Genomic DNA, 24,771 nt, shown 5'->3' with positions numbered 1-24,771 from the left:
TGTATGTAGGCGTGTGTGCTTGTGTGTGTGGGTGGTATGTGTGTTTGTGTGTGTGTATGTGTAGGTGGTGTCTGTATGTATGCGTGTGTGTATGTGTAGGTGTCTGTATATATGCGTGTGTATGTGTGTATGTGTTTGTGTGTGTATGTGTAGGTGTATGTGTTTGTGTGTGTATGTGTGTGTGGTGTGTGTATGTGTGTGTGTGTGTGTATGCGCGTGTATGTAGGTTATGAACGCAACCTGGAGACGGTTTTCGCTATAGGAGCAGCATCGTGAGGAGCCGGTCGACGGTGGAGCTGGCAGAGGGTGCTGGTGGGAAAATAAAATGATAGCACGCCAAAACAGTCAAATGAGAACAAAAAGCAATCGTGATTGCTCAAAAAAAATTAACAAGGGCCCAGAAAGTACTTTTCATTTTCTCAACAGTTATTTTTTTAATTAGTTTTTTTAAAAATGTCCAATTTTTCAAACAAGGGCGTGGTCTTTATGACGTCACAAACGGTGTTCTCTGGCGCATTTTTCACTGCATTTCCACGTTATGATAATCAAGCAGCGAATTAAAAATTGCCTTTACGCTTGCTATCAACCATATCGTTGCCAGTAAAGATGCGAATTAAATATTGCGCTCTTCTGAATGGCAACAATGAATGGCATTTCATTATTTGGGATGTCATCGGCAGAAGCGTTAAAACAATGAAAGCGCACCGATTAAAAATAATTTTTTTAAAAATATTAAACGGAGTCAAATTATTTAAAAATAGTCAGATCCCATGTTTTTAAAATATGCTCTTTCAGAAAAAAAAAGTACTTTTAAAATTTTGAAAACGACCCCATTAAGACAAAACAGCAAATGCGGAGCAAAATAACTCTTCTTTGCGGAGCTGCGGAGTTTATCTATCTTTGCGGAGCAGTTGGCAACCCTGATGTTAAAATTTTATATTAAAGAATTTTACCTAGATAATTGAAAATAATAAAATGCGTCATCGGACGTCTCTAAAGCGAATAAATGTAACTTAATTACTATTATTACTGCATTAATAGTATGTTTGAAAACGCTACTCATAAATTTCCTTTATAAAAACCGAATTTCTTCACTTAGTAAAAAATTGGGGGAACAAATTATCCTAATATTTTTAAAAAATTGTACGCCATTTGAAAATGCAAGGAACAAAGGGCATTATTAATGCCTGTTATCAGATTTTTAAAATACACTTAAAGTACCGAAACAAACAGCATCTATTCGATTACACAGCATATTTTTTGTGCAATAATTGCCATTCAATAAAAAAATCTATGTCTTACGTTTTATATGATGATAACGAAATTTATAGTAGAAGTTCGTTTTAATTCTAAGAGCTTTTTCATTAGCAATTTCGGCTCTTTTAAGCTTTAATTTACATATGAAACGAATTATTTAATGTAGCTTCGCTAGTACGGAGAACTAAACTAATTAATTTTTTTCCACCAAAGTGTCCTGCCATGAAATAGGCTTAGCGACGTAAAAGTTCATCATCTAAATCTAATTAAATTCCTAAATGAATGGCCGCTCTTTTCCCTATTGTTCCTTTTAATGGGAGATTTTTGTATTTGGCGAAGTTGGACCCTTTTGCTTCGGATTTCTTACAACAACTCTTCCATTTCTTCCTCTTTTTTTATCCTCAGTTCTGTGAGATTAAAAAAAAAAAGTTCTCGTACATATACGTAAAAGTTCAAAGTTTGAATTGTTTCGAAGTTGAAGTGTGGACTTTTATTTCACGCAAGTGACTTTTGGAGCAAAATTTTAGTTAGAGAGTTGAGATGATGAAATATACTAATGCAAAGAATTAAGGGGGGGGGGGAGTAAAAAAGTAATGTCGTTTTTTCTCAACAGAAACATGTTTTTTAACAAGTTTTAACTTTTAATCATTGATTTTATCACTCACGTTTATAAATAACTACCTCTTTCTATCTATTGTGCAAATTTTTCAACCCCGGAGCGACTTAAAATCAATTTGATTTTGGAGAAAAGAGTATCTGGAGATAGCATTTTAAGATATTAATGAATTTCTCAAGTTTTTGATGCACAGTAAGTGTTTTGAAAGACAAACAGAAATCAGATGGTGCAATATCGAGAGATTGCGTTGATTGAAGAAGCCGTAGCAATTGATTTTCACCCCCTCAGGATTCGTCTCAAGCAGTGTAGTCACCAACAATAAATGTTTTAGAGTCACGCCTTTTATTTTGACTATCGTCGTATTGTTACTCTCCCGACATTGTATGAACTGATGTCTTCTTATTCCGATTGCTATAACATTTCTTCATATAGCAAAAAACATTTTTTAAAAAATGGCTGATATCCAAAACGCAACTTCCAGTTTCCTCCGAAACCATTTGATTCGCAATTCAAATAAACAAATAGGAAACGCTGCAGTCTCTGGCCAATACCTGCTGAAAGAAGTAAACCAAAAGACACACCCACTTACATCTGTCCAATGAGACATATCCCTTGTCCGCCCCAAAATTCAGATGTTTTACCTATTTGGCGCTAATTTCTTAAATCACCGCCAGGTGGGGGTATCCTGGCTCTAGAACAGCGAATTTTTATCGATATCATGTTGAAAATGTGCACACTAGATAACAAAAAGTTGCCAATAACGAGAGAACTTTGATCAAAATAAAAACGCACTAATTATGTATTGTGTTTTAAAACATAATCGTAGAAACCATTACTTTTTACTTCCTTTTACAAAAAAGGAAGTATTGTATTCGCGAAAAAATTTTCACTCAAAAATTGGCCTTAAGTTCCATTTTTCCTCACCCCCCGAATAAATGTTGAGTTTTTTTTTTCGACCCAAACCACACGTGGATATATGCCTAGGAACCTACAGGCACCCGAAATATCCATTTTGCTGACCCCCCGAGTTAATTACCACGAATTTTCTCGTGAAAAATTGAATCACATTAAAGCTGCCAATAATGAGGAAATGATATTTAATTGGAGTAAAAGGAAGTCATGTGATGCACACATCAGCTCGTTTTAGTGATATTAAACTAGCTTTTACCTGCGGTTTAACATTCCTCCTCCCCCCCCTTTAATATATCAAAAGGTATGATTAAAACTGAAAACTAGGGGGGGGGGGTGGAGGATTGCATGAAATGTCGGCAAAAACTGGGGAGACACCCAAAAAATTACGCAATATAGATTAGGAAAACGTATTGAAGTAGTAAAGAAGTTAACAAGGGCAATTCTTAAAAAATCCAATTTGAGTGAGGTCAATTATTCTGAAATAAAAACAAACATTTCCCTTATAATCCCGATCCCCGTCAAATGGTGTCCAACGCTATGCCTGCTATCTAAATTATTGCATACGTTTCTTGCCGGAGAAAGGAACGGAGCTCAGGTCGTGACACATGTCCCGGCTGAATAAATAAGGAGAAATACGCCTAAAATGGCAATCATCCCAAAATATGGTCAACAGTCACAACAAATACTGATTTTCTAATAATGCCCCAATAGAGAGAGAACATATATATCAAATATTTAAAATCCCCCATCAGACGGAAATCAACTGCTTCTAAATAACGTCAACGGTTTGTTTGCTATACCAAAAAGTTCCAGAGTAAAAATATATCATTCATATCAGAGTAAGCACAACAGTTTTTTTTTTTTTTTGGTTCCTATTTCAATGAGGACAATAGTACAAAAAATTTCACATTTCAGAAAGAGAAACATTCCTTAAAAATTTCTATTAGAGTGGTCATATCAGCGTTTTCAAATAACATCGACCTCCCTCTGAAAATCTCCGTCATGATTAACTCTAAAAAATCTTCATCTGTAAAAGGTCAGATAGCACAAAAAACAAATTAAAAAAAAAGAACAATTATTTTCCGTTGTTTTCATTAAAATATGGACATTAATTCTAACAAAATCCTAATTAGCATCAATTAATCCCTAAAAACACACACACGAAAAGCAAAAAAGGACCTGAAAATTACTAAACGAAGAATTATAAACATAGAATATAACTGATACCCAGGCTGCGCAATGCCTTCTTTTTTCTTCATTTTTTTCTCCTTTTCAATTTTTTTCGATGTCATAAAAACTCTTGAACCTGTGAAGCATCATGGGGCAAACCGCAAATTCATACCGACAATTTGTTGGTTTTCTATGAATTTTTTTTAAGTGTGTCAAGGACTTTTCGGACATCCTGTATAAGCTTTTAAACCGTCGACTAATAAAAGTGGTATTTTTTTGATTCTGGTATTTGAGAATTTCAAAACAATCAGTTGGCTAAATTGCTTTGTTTTATCTCAATGACAAGCCGAAAACTCGGTAATCATTTCTCAACTTTTGTCCACTTTCATCACTTAACATGCGTGACATATGAATCTAATTAGCCTGCATTAGACAATGTAGAATTTAAAAAAAAAAATGATTTTTCTGTGTCCAAACATTTTAAAAATGACAAGAAAAATACAACTCAAAAAAAACCACTTTCACATAAAAGTTTTACAACATTAAAAACAATATGATTGAATTAGTGAAAATGAAAACTAGAGGGTGGTTGAATTACATACATAGGGGAAAAAAGTTTTTTTTTTCAAGAAACAAAAACATTTTTTTCTTTTAGATAATCTCATTTCTTAACACAATACAACGCACAAAAACCCGCAATTAGTCCACAGCTTGGCAATAGGGTAAGTAAAAATGAAAATAAATAACTTACCATTAATGTGTTTAATGATACATACAATGATGGAAACAAATAAAATAATAGGAGTCTGTACACATAATTTCTAACGGTGTTCAAATAATGAGGATTAAAACTTAAACGCAGCGTTAAATCTGTCACGTTTCTAATTAAAAGTCAGCTTCTCAAGAACTTTTGTGATCCAGTAAAATATGAATAGATATTGCAGTCGAAATAGTCAAACAAAAGATTTCAGCTATAACACAATGCATCTACTTTATGATAACTTTGCTGATCTGAGAACAGTAACTATCATAATGATCTTTGTATTCAAAAATAAACTACTAACATAAATGTTCTTACCTTGCATTCTTAAATATTTGAATAATGTTAGAAAATTTTCTCATTTTAAACTTTGTATGTACGCATGATTTTTGAACCAAGCATATTTATAAAACAAAAGCGATAATAAGAAATATACGAAGGGGGAATAAGGTCGAGGTTTAGCTGGTTTAAAAACAACTTAAATTCTGAGTTCTACTTTATTTATTCCCTCCTTTTTGCTGTCTCAGTAGGCTATTAATTAAAAAAAATTGCAATTTATTGATTACAAGTTTTAAATTTCATTAATCAATGTAAATAATAAACTGAACGTATGTTTATAACATGAAGAAAGTGCGATTTTTTTTTTTTTTTTTGCAAATCACTGAAAGCGAAAAAAAAAAAAAAAAATGGGGAGGTGGGAGGGAGTAGATATTTAAAGGGTGATTTTGCTATTCTTGCGTGCCTATGTGAACGCTTTTTACTTTCTTCTATATCTATATATATAAAAATGGAGTTTGGTAAATTTGTTCCCTAAGATCTCAGAAACTACCCGGCAGATTTGGCTGAAACTTTCACCGTTTGTTCAGTTTGGTACTGGGAAGGTTTATAGACCAGTTCGAAAAAAATCCGATTGATAGTTCCCTTTTTATTCCAATTTTAGTCCCAATTTTCGCATAAATGCCCCAATTGGGGGGTGGAAAAAAACGTGCACATATTAACATTATATGTCCATCGAAAGCGCCAATTTTTCTGCTGAAGATAGCATCTGTTCGAAGTTTCTAAGTTGTATAAAAAACGAGTTATGAGCTTTTCTGTTCCCTGTTCAAAGGCTTTCATCAACCCAAGTCATTATTTAGTGTGTCATCTCAACTCCCAAGAATTGTTGCATTGTTGAATATTTTTGCGTTTCGTCTGACTTTTTGAGGCTTTTCTCAAGTCAAATCTTAAAGTAACGTTTTTCCACAAGATTGGCTAAAAATAAATGGATTTGACTGATCATTTTACTTTTAAACGGAACTTATGTAATTAATGGTTTATTATTATTATTTATGCTGATTGGACACTTGCTCACTATATCCAACCAACCAGCAGAAATATCGCCAGAATTTTTTCAAAAAGATTTCAGTAGCTGATGCATTTGGCAGTTTTTTTCCACTGTCGCTGTTTTTGAGCCCAAAGACTACGTAATAATGTTTCTCAGCTTTCACCATATAAACAAAATATCGCCAATCAAAGATACTTAAAAAAAAAAAAGAAATACTGTGTAAAATAATTCAACAACTAAATTAGGCAAATCCATAAACCGCACAAAAACTTCCATTATTTTTTCTTTTCGCACGATTTCAAACAATCGCCAAATTTTACTACTTATTTTGGAAACATTTCGGATGAAACCGTTTAGCGCCATTTTATTTTGGCCAAAAGTATCTCAGCATCTGGCAACAATATTTCTATAATAAAAATTAGTAAGGAGGGGGAGTATTATCGAAAGTGTCCCAAAATGATTCTCGCAAATTTGGTAAGATTTTAAACCGCACCAAGTGCCCACAAAAATTGAAATTTCCCAAAATAACTAAAGCAAGTGTAAGGGGAACACGGGTGGCTACATTTTTTAAAACAGTTCGTACATCAATAACCATATAGAGAAGGTTTTAGATTAAAAAAAAGTACTAACAGATAAATCTTTTTAAACATGTAAAGTTTAATTTCACATTTCGGAAAATCTTCAAATTTGTATACGCTTAAATTTTGTGTTTTCGTTTCTAAATGAATGCTATTTTGCTCTTTTTACTTACTGCTACTTTAGTTTTATGAGTAAGGAAGAAGCTAGATTTTAAATCACGTCAAAAAGGTGTGTTTTAAGTTCTTTCACTTAAAACAGAAAAAAAAATGCAAGTAACGATTGTTTCTCATAATTATTGCTGACCCAGGCAACGCCGGGTATTTTAGCTAGTCTAATATATAGAAGAAAGTATTGGATTCGTGCAAATTTTCGAATTTCGAATTTTGACAGATTCAAACGTTTTGAGGTGTGCTGAGTCCATTTCGACTATTTTTGAAAAATGTCTGTCTGTGTGTGTGTGTGTGTATGTGTGTGTGTATGTGTGTGTGTATGTGTGTGTGTGTATGTGTGTGTGTGTGTATGTGTGTGTGTATGTGTGTGTGTATGTGTGTGTGTGTATGTGTGTGTGTGTGTGTATGTGTGTGTGTGTGTAGGTGTGTGTGTCACGTCTGTGTGTGACCAGTTTTTTGTGGCCGCTCTACAGCAAAAACTACCGCATGAAAGTGAACGAAATTTGGTACACATATGTGCCCCTATGTGAACTTGTGCCCATTGGTTTTTGGCGCGAATTCCTCCAAGGGGGGTGGAGCAATGGGACGTTTTTTGAGTTACGCGTGCTTGCTATTCCTCAGGAAGTAACTGGCGGAATCGAACAAAATTTGGTCCACAAGTTGCCCCTAACAGGAGCAGGCGCTGATTCAATTTTGGTGTCAATAACTCAAACGGGGGTTGAGCTATAGAACGTTTTTTGTCGTCAATTGTGACTGCTGTATCTCAAGAAATAATGAACGGAATGAAAGAAAAATTTATCGGCAAGTAGCCCTTAGTGGGTATAAGAGCTGATTTTATTTTGGTGTCAACAGCTAAAAAGGGGGTAGCGCAATCGCCCGTTCTTTTTTTCCATTGTGAGTGCCCTATCTCAAGAAGTAATGCTACGTTCTGGCTGAAATTTGGAATATATGTGAATCCATACGTAAACAGGCTTTGGTTCAATTTTGACTCCAATCGCTCCAAGAGGTGTTGATTTTTTTTTTTTTTTTTGCGAATAAAAATAGCTTTATTAATGCAACAATAAGAAAGATAAATCGTAATAGATTGTCATCTGCGTATTTCTCGTGATTTTAATTGTATGGAAATGATCGGAAATATTATCTCAATTATTAAAAATTTTTAACTGTTGCCATCTTATGTTTGTTAATAAATAAAATATTTGTAATTATTTCAAGCAAGGCTTTTAAAATAACTTTCAATTTTCGCTCTTTGCTTTGCTTTTACAATAATTCAGACTTTGGGATGGTCGTCAAGTTTTTGCATGTGTAATTTTGTTTTTGTTAGGAATATTGCTTCCTCGTCAAGCATGGGGAGGGATCAGAAAAAGGAAAAATATAGAAGAAAGTTTCGTGATGGCCACAACATACTAGTTAGGTGATTGTTTCCGCTTCTGTTTTATTCTACTTGTTATTGGAAATTAAAAAGGAAATGTGTTACACTCAAACCTGTTTTTGTGCCGCCTTTTTTTTGTGGGATTTTTTTTTGAGCAATCACGATTGATTATTGTTCTCACTTGACGGTTTTGAATTCCTATGATTTTATTTTCCCCCCGCCTCCCTCTGCAGCACCACCGTCGGCAGGCCGCCTCACGATGCTGCTCCTCTAGCGAAAACCGTCTCCAGGTTGCGTCACTTACTTGCCTACAATTACACATACACACACACATACGCTTACACATACACGTACACACGCACATACATACAGACACCTACACTCACAAACACACACACACAACTACCCACCCATACACATATCCCCCCGAACACACACATAAGCACACATGCCTACACACATATACCCCCCACACACAAACACGCCTACAAACACACACACACACTCGTGATTGCGAAAAACATAATTTGAATTCAAGATGCCAAATTTTAAATTAATTTTTTTTTTTGGTGCAACTTTTTTTTTTTTTTTTTTTTTTTTTTTGCGATTTTTCTTTTTTGTTCGGTACATAAAAATTTCAATCAGATTGGGACTCAATTGGCGAAATTATTTATAAAACGAGTGCGAGGTATCATCTTCAAGCGACGACACGGGCATCCGGATGGGAAGTCAGTATGACCTCTCAGAAATTTTGACCGACTATTCGGCAAAATTATCATTACTTGGTTTATTTTGATTTCGCTCAAAGATAAGTTTTTGGGTTATTTTCTACGTGAGACTTTTTTATGCGGTTCCTGTCCACCCCATAATTTTTTTTGATATACAGTGGCTCCCAAAAGTGTTCGTACACCCTGAAATTTTGTAGTAAAACCAAAATAACGCAAAACTGAATTCGAATATGAAGTCCAATTTTTTTTTCACACCATTCTTATGCCATCTTTAATAAAAATAAAGCAGAAAGTCTCTCTGTGTGGATGTCTGTAGGATGTCTGTGATGCGCATAGCGCCTAGATCATTCGGCCGATTTTCATGAAATTTGGCACCAAGTTAGTTTGTAGCATGAGGGTGTGCACCTCGAAGCGATTTTTCGAAAATTCGATTTTATTCGCTTTCTATTTCAATTTTAAGAACATTTTCTGGAGCAAAATTATCATAAGATGGACAAGTAAATTACGAAATTATCATAATGTGGAATGGGAGAGCAAATAAACAGAGCCAATTGCAAGAAATTCGTCATCCATTATTTGTAAATATACAGGGAACCAAATGATTTAATTTTCATTTACGGGGCAAAGCCGCGCGGGTACCACTAGTTCTGAATAAAACCCAATAGTTTTTTTCAAAATATTGCCAAATTTTATTTTTGAAATTTGTCAAAAAACGATGAGACAGAGAAAATATACGCCACAAAAGTCATTGTACACTGAAATATTTTCGAAGAAATTCATGATTAAAATTATCGTATGTGGTTTTTTATTATTTTTTGAATTGTAATGACACTAAAAGTCATTTGCTTTTAATTTTTTGTTTATTTATTCCCTAATATTCTGCTTATTATTTTAAAATTTCAGGTATGCGTAGAAAACAACAAACACGATTCAAAATTTGATTTTTTCCCCTAACAGTAGCCAAAAATTGGTTTGAAATGTCTCTAAATTAGTTAATTAATACCATTCTATAGTGAAGTGCTTGATAAAATGCATTAAAGACAAGAATCGGATCGAAAACAAGGTAATCACCAAGTTCTCTGACTAGCTGGATTAAAGGGGATCTCTTCCCGCAGAAATTTTCTTGTTCGTGCGAAAAACGGTAAACTTATGCTTTCCGTCGTGAAATCATTGATAAATAGCTCAAAACGTTTTGTAACAACGTCTTACTTATAGATGAAAATAAATTCAATATTTTGGGTTACATTGTTGTATAATTGTCAATAGAAGAAAAAGTGAGCAATTTAATCTTAAGAACTTAGCTGGATCAGTTAATTAGGACGGTGAAGGTGTTTTGTGTGGGGGTGCATAACAGCATGAGGGCTTGGAAATTTGGCATTTTTTGATGAAATGATGAATCATGCTATTCAGTTAAATATTTCAAAAAACAATTTTAAACTATTAACCCAAAATTTGGCAATCGGAAACAACTTTGTTTTTTTTTATATCAAGATAACGATAAGAAGTATACATTTGTGTTTGGTGCCTCAAAAATTGTCCTTAAACTTATAAATATCTCCTCAATAGCCAGATTTAAACTTAATGGAACATATTTGGAGATATCTGGTGCCTAGATTACGAAAATAAGCCATTAAAACGAAAAGCGAACTAGAAACAGTAAGACTGGAAGTGCGGCTGAACACTTATTCAGAAATTGCATGAAAAAAAAAGGGAAGTAAAAACAATGAAATCTATTCCCAGACGTTTAAAGCTGTTGTTGATACTGCAAGATATTCTACTAAATAATAATTTTGTAAAAAATTAGATTATTTACTAATTTTTTGACATTTTTTCAAAGTGTACGAAGACTTTTGTGAGACAAAATTTCCTGCACTTTTTGGTTTTTGATTTTTAAAAAATTAAAAGTTTGAATGTTTTATTAAAAATTTTCGTGTAGTTTTGTTAGAAATAGATCATAGATCTTATAATAAAATACCTATTCCGAAATATTAATTCTAACCGATGCATAGGGGCCTATTTCATTGAAAGTCGTAGGTGTACGAACACTTTTGGAAGCCACTGTATAACTGTGTTGCGAAAACAATTTTTTATATCTACTCGTGAAGTTTCGAGCAAATTTTTTTTTATGCGGTCCCTATACACCGCATAAAAACAGGTTTGGGTGAATTTTACAGATTTATATTGAAATTCGAATCAAATGCTTTTTGCTTAAATTAAGAGATTTAATTGGATCACATTGGTACTGTTTGGCATGCACAATAGGGTGGGCCGAAAAACAACTTTTTTTTTATTTCGATGATGGGTAGTACAGAAAAGTTGCCATTGATGGAGAAAAGTGCACACAAAAAATTTGATTTTTTTTTGCACAATTTCTTGATCTGCTGCAATTCGGTTGAAGTTTTGAAAAAAAATGCTGTTTTTTCATGCTTTTAGCAAAAATTATTAAAAACAGTATGTTTCTATTTTCGATGATGAGTTGCGCAGAAAAAGTGTCATTGGTGGCACTAAACTCCCATAAAAATTTTAAGGTGTGGTATAGTTCTTTCCTTTACCACAAATGAGTAGAAATTTTGGCAATTTTCAATTTTTTTAACGTTTTTAATAAATTTTTTCAAATAGTAAAATTTTGTCTTCGCCATATTTCTCTGCCATAATTATATAGTTTTATCCACTAGCGCAACCAGAATTACCTTCTGGATGTTTTTTTTAAATCAAAAACACCTTCTGGAGGGGCTTTTTTGGTGAAAAATACCTTCTATTTAGACTAAGAATTATTTCTCCGTTTTCTCATCTCGGGTAGACAATTGCTATTCCAGAACTAGAGAATAGGTTTTATCTCCTGTTCACATAATGTCCCTTTAGATTTCGGTCTTATTGTTATCGTTACTTTAACGCGTCGTATCTAATTATAAGCAGACGACTATTAATTACGTAAGCAGATCTCATTGTGGGCAGACAACTCAAATGAAATGTTTGTTTAGTGCATTTATTTTATATTCTTGTGCAGTGAAATGTCCAGTTGTACATGGAGGTTTTTGATGAAAAATACCTTCTGAAGGGGTTTTTTGATCAAAACAGCCCTTTTATATGCATAAACTACTATATTAGAATTTGCATTTATGTTAAGACCAATGGCTCTGGGGGATGTTTGAACCCCCCAACCCACCCTCGCTGCGCTACTGGTTTTATCACATGTGATGCATTTTTAGATGCGAAGTGTGTTATAAATTAACTACTTATTGCGTATATTTTTTTAATTTAAAATATGCTTTTAAAAAACTTAGTGCAGCTCTCTGTTTGGTTTGCGCTCAAAGCCTTCAAAACCAACGGGAGTAAAGCAGAATTCGTTCGGAATCACTTTTAATTTTTTTTTTTTTTTTGAATAAGAACAAAGTTATTATCTCTTAACTAAACACAGTCGCATGAAACGGCACCCCCGTAAGAACACGAAAAGAAAAAAAAAAAAAACAACGGTGTCATTGCAGCTTTTGGTGTATATTTTTCATACGAACGAACTCCAGTTCTGACACCTGATAAATAAAATGGAGAAAGTAGGGAATGGAAGAACTGACTCAATCAAACCCAAGCTGATGGCATGCGAAAACCTATGTTATCATTCTAGGTTACCTCTGTCATTGATTTCTACATCGGCAAAAGAAAAGGAAACTATTAAAAATTTGGAACACAGACCAAAAGCACGTAATTGATTATTGTGCAACTGTTTCAACTGGACTGTGCTCTCTAGAGTTTCAAGGCAGCCAACCAGGGCCTATTACGTAGTCTGGGTGACTCACAGCTGCCATACAGAACTCTTTGCTTTCACTTAAGTAACTTGAAACCCAAAGATGCCTCACGATGTCTAGCACTGTTCGTAATATGAATTTATTTGCTGATATGATTTGCCTAAGAAACGACCAGGGTACGCAAAACGGATTTAAACGAGCTAATGTGTGCATCACATGACTTCCTTTTACTCCATTTTAATGTCATTTTCTCATTATTGGCAGTTTTAATGTGATTCAATAGTTTACTCTCTAAATATCACCATCAGCGGCCAAATTGAAACCAGATTTAAAAAAAAAAAAAAAAGTAAAAAAAAAATCGCCAAAGTTGTCGCCAAGTTTGCGACAAAACTTGGCGACCAAAAGACTGGCGATATATGGCGAAGTGTCCGCCAAATTATAACACCACTTGAGTTCACATCGAAATTAACAATGATTCCCCCCCCCCCAAAAAGGGGCAAAAGACCCCCCTTTGGAGCATCCGAATGCAACCAAAAAGAGAGGTGTACAACTAGACCCCACTAGGAGTCTAAGTACCAAATTTCAACTTTCTAGGACATTCCGTTCTTGAGTTATGCGACATACATACACACATACGCACATACATACGTACATACAGACGTCACGAGAAAACTCGACGTAATTAACTCGGGGATCGTCAAAATGGATATTTTGGGTGTATGTACGTTCCTCGGTATGTATCCACGTGTGGTTGGGTTGCAAAATAAACTCAACATTCATTCGGGGGAGAGCAAAATGGAAATTAAGGCCTATTATTGAGTAAATTTTTTTTCACAAATACAATACTTCCTTTTTTGTAAAAGGAAGGAAAAGGTAAATAACATGGCCATCCTAAGAATTCACAACGATGCTACCTCAAAAATGGAAACTGATGATAACCAAGGTATCAAAACATTGTGATGAATATTAATTGAATAAATAGATAGCAATTAAAAGAAGATACAAGGGTCAAGAAATTCGAGTGTTTAAGGTTTAGGGTTCTAAAATTAAAATTCAGGTTAACAGAATACGACGATATGCTCCGGTTTGGTTCTCAACCAATATCAACCATCCTCGAATCACGCAATGTCTTTTGTCACAAAAAACTGAAATAAACATAATACCCGAAACTATTTTAGAATCTGCAGTCCTACGAGAGCTGTGTATAGTAAATAGAAATACAGTGAAACCTGCGTAAGTTGACCACTTGCGGTGTACTACTTAGTGGTCAACTTAAACAGGTGGTCAACTTACAAGGGTGGTCAACTTTACAGGTTTTACTGTACTACTAAAATAGCACGGAATTTGCAGATTACTACGAAGGAAAAGATGGTTTCAATGTAGCAATACTGTAACAAAAGTAAAAGCGCTAAAGTGTAGAAATGTTACTCGAAAAAAACTTTTAACCTAAAACAATGTAAATAAATTCTCTATGTTGAAAGTACAAGTAGAAATTTTATGTAAATCCATACTATATTTAACTATTTGTTGAGTTCTGTGCTGTTTAACCTTAATTTTGAACGAAGCAGCACAAAGTTTTCGAATAGCACATTTCAAATTTTATGTGCAATAAGTAGTTAATTTATGACAAACCACTCCTCCAAAAATGCATCAGATGTGACAAAACTAGGGCAGAGAAATATGGCGAAAACAATTTTTACTATTTGAGAAAATTTATTGAAAACGTTTAAAAAACTGAAAATTGCCAATCTTTCCACTCATTTGTGGCAAAGGAAAGAACTTTACCACACAACTCAAAATTTTTATAGGAGTTTAGTGCTACCAATGGCATCTTTTCGAGCAAATCATCATCGAAAATAGAAACATACTATTTTAATTAATTTTGGCTAAAAGCATGGAAAAACAGCATTTTTTCGAAACTTGAACCCAATTCTGCAGATCAAGAAATTGTGCAAAAAAATTCAAATTTTTTATGTGGACTTTGCTTACCAATGGCACTTTTCCGCACTATCCATCATCGAAATAAAAAATGAGTTGTTTTTCGGGCCCACCCTAATACACCATTGAAAAACCTAGGCTTAAAGAATCATGAAACCACTTTCGATACATTTTAATTTTGTCTGTGAATAGCAAATAACATTCTATGGTAAGAATACCTATTTCCAAAGCATTAAAAAATATCCACCATCTTAAAACACTTCTAAATTCTTTTAGGGATCTGCGGCATGTTTTGCGTTGCAATTTGAGCTCGTTGAGACCTGCCCAATTTTACATGTACATTTAAATTGTATTAAAACTTTTTTTCTTTAAATATGAATCTATCCTTCATTTGCATATTCCGTGACACGTGTACAACGAAATAATGGTAATTCATCACACATGGTCGGAATCTAACGGAATTGAAATCTGGCCATTTGTAGAATAAATAAAAGCGATTCAATTCAAATTTGTGCGTTATCGCTTAAAATAAAAAAATTACCAATAAATAAATAATTCAAAAATCTCTTCCGTCGATACTTCAAACCTGTTTCTTGGTTGAGATTTGAGTATTTTTGTCGATAAAAACAGAACAGAGAAATAAGGTTTCATTAATTTGAATGTGAAAGAGGTGAGATGTCTTTGTTCTTCGCAAGAAATATTTTTCGATAAAGATTTAAGAAAGTTAAATTTTCTTACTAAATTTGCTCAAAAGGATTTTCAACTCAACTTCTCATCGATAATTTTTACGATGTAACAATAAGCGAATATAATAACATACTTTCCATAAAAGTTTAATCTCAGTATAAGTCCAATTATCCAAGGAAGGAACTGGACCTTATTCTGATAATCAAAAACTTGGATAGTTAAATCCCCCCCCCCCAAGAAAAAGATATATTTAATTAATTAGGGTCTGGCGGGGGAAAGTGGTCAATGGGGTAAAGTGGTCATACGTCAAATAAATGGCTATAGCTTGTAAATAAATTTTCGAATGAATGTGAAAATTTTATTTTAGAGTAGAGCAGTTAGAAAGTACATTTTAAATGCAAAATTTTACAACTGGCAAAATTTTATTTGGTAAAAAAAATGCTCACATGTATGCACTCGTGTATGCACACATATACTTGTGTAATGCATATACTTATAACTATAAAAATAACCGAAATGTACAAATATTAGGGTAATTTATAACGGTTTTGCATTTATTTTTAATTATGACCGCTTTACCCCCTGCTATGACCGCTAGAGAGAATCATTTATTTTGCAAATCATAGTACAAATCCATCTCATTTTTTAGCCTACTTTCCCAGTAAAAGTCAGAAAAAGAACAAAAAAGCATGAAAGAAGGCTTAATGCATCTTAAAAATATCGCGAAAAAAAAAAAAGTAAAAAATGAATAAAATAAATAAATATCGAAAAATTAAAAATTGTAAAGTAGGGTATTGAGATGGGAAAAAATGTCTGTCGGTCTGTCCGTCGGTCTGTCTGTCTGTCTGTCCCCCCCCCCTAATAACTTTTGAATGTCCGATTCAAGCAAACCTTTTTTTTGTTCGAAAGATCTTGGCGAGGACAGCTCATTCCCGCATTTCACTTTTTGGTTTGAATTATTTTTTGTTCAATTTTGAACAGTTCAAAAAAACTTAACATTAGCGCCTACGGGGAAATTCAAGGCAATTCCGAATTGTGAGGTGAATTTGCTTCAAACAAACTTTGTAGGAAAAAGCTTTTGACGAAAAACTTGTATTTAAAATATCTTTTTGATTTGAACAATTTTCCGTTCAATTTTGAACGGTTCAAATCCCTTAACATTAGCGCCTACGGGGAAACTGAAAGTCAATGTCGATTCCGTACTTGAAGGCGGATTTACTTCAAATAAATTTTATTGGAAATAGCTCTTGACGCCAAACTCCAGACTTCGACTCCGAGTATTTAGGGGCACCTGACTCCGACTCCGACTCCTGTGCCCGACAATTAATCGGACTCCGACTCCCCGACTTCGACTCTGACTTCGTAGCTTTGGCAAAAATTTATACACGGAGGACAAATGACTGACTCCGATTCTTGGATATTCATCTCCGACTCCTTTATCTCAAAATGAGATTGACTCCGACTCCGATTCCACAGCTATGGTTTTAACTGCGAAATAATTATTGTTGATATGACTTGTTTTTATTTTCACGCTTAAGTTTTAATTTAGGTATTCAGTTTTCGGCGAATAAACTCGAAGTTATTTATGTTTCTACATAAAAATATGCGCAGACGAGTTTTTTTTTTCCGACAATGAAAAGTATTTCTTTAAGTTGACATTTTATTGTTTTTATTTATTTTGGTAAGTGCAATAATTTATTTAAAAAATTATTTTTGGCAACAGGGAAAAAAGAAACGGATTTTTTTTTTTGATATGATGTATTTATTTTAATGAGCTTATTAATTTTAATTATTATTTTTTCGTTTTGAAAGCTATTAAAGATTTTTTTTTTGTTTAAAAGGTGCGGCTATTTTATTTGTTCGTTTTTTTCCTCGCATCTAATTCTTTGGATGAGTTTAGACACATTTTTTTTTTTTTAAAGATGAGTAAGGAATATTTTATTCCTAGAAATTAGCTTAAAATAATTAAAAAATATCTTTGAAACAATTTACGATTTTAGCTATTTTTGAGAATATTGATCAGGTACATTGAAAGTAGTATGGGTAGGGTAGGGCGGGGCTAGTTGAGCATAGGGGTAAGTTGGGCAATCGAAATATCTCCGAAACTATACACCGGACGCTAACACGTCAAATGAAGGAAAGGCGAGGGCGCGGGAGGGGAAACACATTACGCGACCGCTCGTGGCGAATTTACGATCGAGTAAGGCACGCGTGCGCTTTGTTTATTTTGCGAAAGAAAAGTAAAAAAATCTTGTCTGTCTATATTTCTTCTGTACAGGTTAAATGTTATTCGTTTTCAATCAAGTAAGTGTTAAAGTTTCATTAATTTTATGTATTTTCTATATCTATTATGGATTTTGTTTAAACTAATACAGTTTTTTCATAACCTCATTTTAAATTCAAATACTCGGGTCGGGGTATGTTGAGCAACTGTTGCTCAACTTACACCGTGATTTAAAATGATTGTGACTTTTACTTTTCTCTCGAGAAAAGCTGCAATTCTCACAGATACACCCGAGAAGAACGCGTTGCAAGAAGAACAGAGTAAATCCAGTAAAAAAGTTAAGAAGCAAAAGAAGAAAATTGAAAACAAAAAAAGAAGAGTGTTAGTAAAAAAATACTTCAGTCTAGTGATGAAAGTGACAAAGATGAATGTATCTGCCTGGTTTGTAGCGAATTCTGGTCTGACAGCAAACCAGGAGAGAAGTGGATCCAATGCAAAGATTGTAAAGAGTGGGCACATAAAAAATGTGTCCAAGTTACTGGCCTTCATTTCATTTGCATCAATTGCAATTCCGATGACGATGATGATTAGTTTTAGTCATTATGGATATTTTTTCTTAATTTAATCTTTATTGAAATTGAAAAAATCTGATTTTAAGTGGAAAGGCTGAATTTATTCCAAAAAAATAATCTTTAAATATGTTGCGTTTTTGTTGATTCTATTTTTATGTTTAATATCTAGAAGAATATTATGTCTTGTCTTATTTTTTAACTTAGAATTAATAAAGTAACGGTTGATTATCAAATACAATTTTTATTTCATGTCTAGAAACCTTAGTTAGACTAGAATCTCTAACTGCTCAATTTGCCCCATACCCTTGCTCAACTTACCTCACCTATGGGGTAAGTTGAGCCTCCTTGACTTTCTTCATTTATACAGCTGTAACTTTTGAACTTGATCAGTCAGAAATAAATTACTATGGGCTTTTTTGTAGAAGAATAAATAAGGAATCCATCGGTATGCCATACAAGCTGTTGAGACTTATTGTGGAGGAGCTATAACCACTTGAAGAAAAAATTGCTCAACTAGCCCCGCCCTACCCTATACGGGAAAGTAGGCTCGTATACTTCTAGACGGAACTTCTTGTTTTCTAAAATTCTTTAAGAGATTCGGAGAGTAGAAATGCGGATAATTTGGGTTCGACTGCAAACCTTTACTCAATCGACCTTTGTTTAAATAATTGCATGTGAGAAAACAAAATTTTAATTGCGTCGTAAAAACACAAAATCCTATTACTTAATTTAAAATATCACATTAAATTGAATCTAATGAGCAATTCAAATAAGGGCAATTGAGCTCGAATTTAATTATGTTGATAAGTTCAAATTACGCCGTTAAAGTTAATTAATGTCAATCATTATTAATATTCTCCTAAGGTAAAAATGGTGTTCATTAAAATGGAAGCTTTTGTTCCATAAGTTAGAGAAAACGGAAATCTGAGAATTGGTTTCAAAATATTATTAATATTAGTTAAAATCCAAATAACTGAATCACACGTAATTTTATTTTCTCCCAAAATTCTTGTTTAAAACGTGGAACGCAATGGTGTATTTTGCAGAAACAGAATGTTTTCTAGTAACGGTTTATCTATACTTTTCGGCCTCTTTACTCATGAGGCGATCAGTTAAATCATTTTTTTTGGAAAAGTTGCCTATCAACTATAGTTCACTGGGGTTTTCGTTGTGTTCACATGAGGCAACTTAGTTGAATCAACTTTAAATATTACATGAGCCGAATTTATTCGAGCAGCTCCTTCGCAACGCTGTTAAAACTGAACGAAGTTGACTCAACTAGTTGATTCCTCTGTAGAGCGAACGTTTGGCAATGTCCCGGTGAGTTGAATTAACTAAAAAGCTGATTCAACTTATCGGAATGAGAACGGTAGCGGCATATGGGCCTGGCAAGTTGATTGTCGTTTGAAGGACGTTGGGCGATTCCTTCACTTTTTACTTCATTTCACAAAAAAGGAAGTATTGTATTCGCGAAAAAATTTTCACTCAAAAATTGACCTTATTTTCCATTTTACTCACCCCCGAATGAATATTGAGGTTTTTTTTTTTCGACTTGACCACACGTGGATAAGTGCCTAAGAACGTCATTGACACGCGAAATATCCATAATGACGATTCCCGAGTAAATTACAACGAATTTTCTTGTGACGTCTGTATGTACGTGTGTATGTATGTATGTGCGTATGTGCGGATGTATGTCGCATAACTCAAGAACGGTAAGTCCTAGAAAGTTGCAATTTGGTACGTAGACTCCGAGTGGGGTCTAGTGTTGCACCTCCCTTTTTGATTGCATTCGGGTGTTTCTAAAGGAGTCTTTTGCCCCTTTTTAGGGGGAAATCATCGTTAATTTTGATGTAAACTCAAGTGGTGTTATTATTTGGCGGGCACTTGGCGATATAACGCCAGTCTTTGGTCGCCAAGTTTTGTCACCAACTTGCTGACAAAATTGGCGATTTATTATATGTTTTAAAATAAAAGATGCACATAATTAATTCGCATGTGTAACTCCTCGAAAAGACAGTAAATAATTGTTGTAAATACTAAACATTTGAGCGAAATTTTGTTGAAATAATTTTTTTATTTTAAGTTCAACTGGTAAAGTATTATGATGCGTATCTGAAAGGGGCGGTGAGGGAGAGAAGGGTGGTGGGGGAAGGGGAGGAGAATGCATCAACACCAGTTTATTGCTCAGTTCTATCATAAATTCTTCTAGAAAACATCCTAGAAAGCGAATATTTTTAATGAAATTTTCATACATTTGGTTCTGAATTGCCAGAACCTGATTATCCAATGTTTTTACTTCCTTTTACAAAAAAGGAAGTATTGTATTCGCAAAAAAATTTTCACCCAAAAATCGGTCTTTATTTCCATTTTGCTCACCCCTAAATGAATTTGAGTTTTTTTTTTCAACCCGACCACACGTGGATATGTGCCTAGGAACGTAGACACCCGAAATATCCATTTTGATGATCCCCGAGTTAATTACGACGAGTTTTCTCGTGACGTCTGTATGTACGTATATGTATGTGCGTATGTATGTCACATAACTCAAGAACGGAATGTCCTAGAAAGTTGAAATTTGGTACGTGGACTTCTAGTGGGGTGTAGTTGCGCACCTTTTTTTTGGTTGCATTCGAACGCTCCAGAGGGGGTCTTTTGCCCCTTTTTAGGGGTAAATCATTGTTAATTTGGATGTAAACTCAAGTGGTGTTATAATTTGGCGGACACTTGGCGATATATCGCCAGACTTTTTGGTCTCCAAGTTTTGTCAGCAACTTGGCGACAAATTTGGCGACTTTTAAAATTTTTTTTTCTTTAAAATCTGATTTCAATTTGGCCACTGTTGGTGATATTTAGGAAGTAAACTATTGAATCATATTAAAACTGCCAATAATAAGAAAATGGCATTAAACTGGAGTAAAAGGAAGTCATGTGATGCACACATCAGCTCGTTTATTTATAGGGGAGGGTTGTATCTTTATACCGAAATGAAATGTTAAAAAAATATTTCTACCTTGCTCCAGTAGGGTAACGACCCCGGTAATTGGCACTTTAAGAGTTTGTTCTTAAACTTACCTCTTTTTTCATTACTTTGAAAAAAAAATATTCTCTTGCAAATATTTTTGTATGAAGAATGCACATCTGTGCATCTATTTACTTCACTAAAAGCAAAAATATTTGAATAGATATTTTCATAAAATATATGTATAAAAAGTTACCAAAATCACCAGTAATTGGCACCTGATACCCCAGTGTATGACACCTTGTAATCCAGTGATTGGCACATATTGACAGAACTGGAAAATCACTTTATTTTTTACTTTTAGATTACATACACATTTTATCATCATAAGAAGCATAATTAATGTTAATTTAAAGTAGGTAATTTTACATACATTAATGTTAAATCACACATCTTGACGTTGAAAAAGTATTTTAGAGAAATGAAAATAAATTTGGAGTGTTACATGGAAACAATATCGAGATAATTGCTGTTTCATCAGTCGGTATGCAGTTTTGATTTAACGAATTATAGCAGTTTCCACAGAAAAAAGAACATTCCCCAATGATTCTAAGTTTCTAAGGGACCATAAAAAATGAAACGATTCTCTAGAGTCGCAATATCCGACTGTGAAGGCCAACATTATTGTTTCTCTCAGAGACTTAGCAGTAGATTCTGTAGGATTCAAATCAATAGTACAACCAAAATAACATTGTTGCTGCAAAAGTATCAGAAATCAAATGAGTGACATATTGCACAACACATTAGTGACTATTGGCTCATGTGCCAATTACTCGGGACTAGCAAAACTGAAGCACCACTAAATAGCATCGATCATTACTTCGAAAATCCACAAAGGACAAAAATATACTTCTACCCACTCAAAGTAACACCTTTCAACTAAACAAAACTTTTTAGAATCAAAATTTAAAATATATTTTAAGTCGGATTTAATGGATTGATGTGCATGCTTTCCTTAAGCCAGAGAAGAAGCTTTTGCAACGAAAATGCTTGATTGGACACAAACCACAGTTGTTTCTCTAACCTATACGCTGCTACCATTTAGTAACATGAATTGAAGTAATAATCTTTAAAGTAAATGTACATTCAGTTGGTATATTGCCTTCTACTTTTAAAAGATAGGATATGAATCTTATTTTAGGACATTTTTGTTGGAAGTGCCAATTACTAGTGACCTGCCAATTACTGTGTGTGTTACCCTAGATGTATCTGCTTTAGATTTCTGCTTACTACGGCTACTGACAAGGAAGAATTTCTTTATCTTTGTGTACCTTAGAGCACAATAATCTAAGTCCAACAAGAAGTTCCGTCTAGAACTATACGAGCCAACTTTCCCGTATACTCATACTACTTTCTAGTACCTGATCAAAATTCTCAAAAATAGCTAAAACCGCTAATTGTTTCAAACATATTTTTGCTAATTTCTAGGAATAAAGTATTCCTCACACATTTAAAAAAATTAAATGCGTAAAAAAAAAGCAGCACTTTTTAAACAAAGCAGCTAATACACTTTTTTCCCTTAAAAAAATTCTTTAACAGCTTTCAAAACGAAAAAATAATAATTAAAATTAATAAGCTTATTAAAATAAATACATCATATCAACAAAAAAAAAAAATCGTTTCTTTTTCCAATGTTACCAAAAATAATTTTTTAAATGAATTAATGCACTTACCAAAATAAATAAAAACAATAAAATGTCAACTCAAAGAAAAACTTTTCACTGACAAAAAAAAATCGTCTGCCCATATCGTTATGTAGAAACATAAATGTCTTCGAGTTTATTCGCCGAAAACGGAATACCTTAATTAAACCTTTAGCGTGAAAATAAAAACAAATTATATCAACAATAATTATTTCACAGTGAAAACCATAGCTGCGGAGTCGAAGTCGGAGTCAATCTCATTTTGGGATAAAGGAGTCGGAGACGAGTATCCAAGAATCGGAGTCAGTCATTTGTCCTCTGTGTATAAATTTTTGCCAAAGCTACGAAGTCAGAGTCGAAGTCGGGGAGTCGGAGTCCGATTACTTGTCGGGCACAGGAGTCAGAGTCGGAGTCAGGTGCCTCGAAATTCTCGGAGTCGGAGTCTGACGGTCATTTATGGTTCTCAAAATTAGAAATTTTGTTAAATCCCCAAATAAAACTCAAACTCAGCTAGGTCTCAAGTGTTCGTATCAGAATGAGTGATTTAAGAACTTGAGCGTATGAGAAATTTTTTCACGCGTCCATTTCCCACATAAATTGTTTAAAATGTTTTAAGCTGAAAACAATTCATTTACTATTTATTACAAACACCAAATAAGGATAATATTTTCTAAAACAAAACAATATTTGTTGAAGCAAAATTAAACCATTGTTTTTTTTTTCTTTTCTTGGTGTGACTATTTTACTCACATGGCGAGTTCTGGAGGGTTGATGGGAATTTTGCATCGGGAATGTAAAAGCGACGTACTTGTGTCACGGAGAGATGGCGGACGAACTTGAGAAACAGAACCCTTCATTTTGCAATCGGTTGGGTTATAAAGAACACGCAAGCAGTTAAGTTTTTACAGCTTGCGCGTTCTCCCGGATACTATTTACTACAAAATGAAGCGTTCTATTTCCGCTTCTACTTCATCTGCCATCTCTGTGTAGCACAACTATATCTTCCACGAAGGAAAAGGCCGAAATACTCACTTGACTTGTTTTGTTTCAACCGAGAGACTATTTCGAAGTTTCGTCACTAAAATACGTATGATGTTCACCAGGAACACTGCATTGACCTGAAAGGGAAACAATTGTTGTTAACAAGTACAATCAAATCAAGTGGCCAAAAACGGAATATTTTAGAGTCACATATTACGATATGACTATCTGATTTAAGGCAGCATTTTTTAAACTTTTTAGCCCAAGTACTGGTACATTTTCTTATAAATTTCGTAGATCGTTTTTTTTTTTACTTCCTTTTACAAGAAAGGAAGTATTGTATTCGCGAAAAAAATTTCACTCAAAAATCCACCTTAATTTCCATTTTGCTCACGCCCGAATGAATGTTGAGTTTTTTTTTTTCAACTCGACCACACGTGGATATATATGCCTAGGAACGTATAGACACCTGAAGAATCCATTTTGACGATCCCCGAGTTAATTACAACGAGTTTTCTAGTGACGTCTGTATGTACGTATGTATGTGCGTATGTGTGTATGTATGCGCATAACTCAAGAACGGAATGTCCGGGAAAGTTGAAATTTGGTACGTAGACGCATAGTGGGGACTAGTTGTGCGCCTTTGCTTTTGGTTGCATTCGGATGTTCCTAAGGGGTCTTTTGCCTCTTTTCGAGGGAAATCATTGTTAATTTCGGTGTTAACTCAAGGTGTTGTCGGACACTTGGCGATACATCGCCAGTCTTTTGGTCGCTAAGTTTTGTCGTCAATTTGGAGACAAATTTGGCGATTTCTTTTTTCTTTTTTTAAAATTTGGTTTCAATTTGTCCAATGTTGGTGATATTTCGAGAGTAAACTATTGAATCACATTAAAATTGCCAATAATGGGGAAATGAAAATAAATTGGAATAAAAGGAAGTCATGTGATGCACACATCAGTTCGTTTTTTTTTAAGAACAAGGGGTGCTAGAAGACTTCAGGTTTGCCAAGCGACGATATGGAGCTAAATTCGACCCTAAATCCAATACCAGGAGGCACAAGGCCGCAATTTATT

General features: G+C 34.0%; 1 protein-coding gene across 1 annotated transcript in view; it reads right to left on the bottom strand.

Moving 5' to 3' along the window:
* Nucleotides 1–24,771, bottom strand: part of LOC129219845 (corticotropin-releasing factor receptor 1-like) — a 167,627-nt gene that overhangs the window by 36,213 nt on the left and 106,643 nt on the right. Inside the window, exon 7 of the mRNA XM_054854154.1 lies at nt 23,750–23,835. Within this exon, the coding sequence (XP_054710129.1) occupies nt 23,750–23,835 (86 nt within the window). The remainder of the gene's footprint in view (nt 1–23,749; nt 23,836–24,771) is intronic.

Source organism: Uloborus diversus, chromosome 4, assembly GCF_026930045.1.
Source record: "Uloborus diversus isolate 005 chromosome 4, Udiv.v.3.1, whole genome shotgun sequence".
Lineage (NCBI taxonomy): Eukaryota > Metazoa > Arthropoda > Arachnida > Araneae > Uloboridae > Uloborus > Uloborus diversus.
The sequence above is the reverse complement of the archived record's forward strand: the minus strand, read 5'-3'. Positions and strand labels throughout refer to the sequence as shown.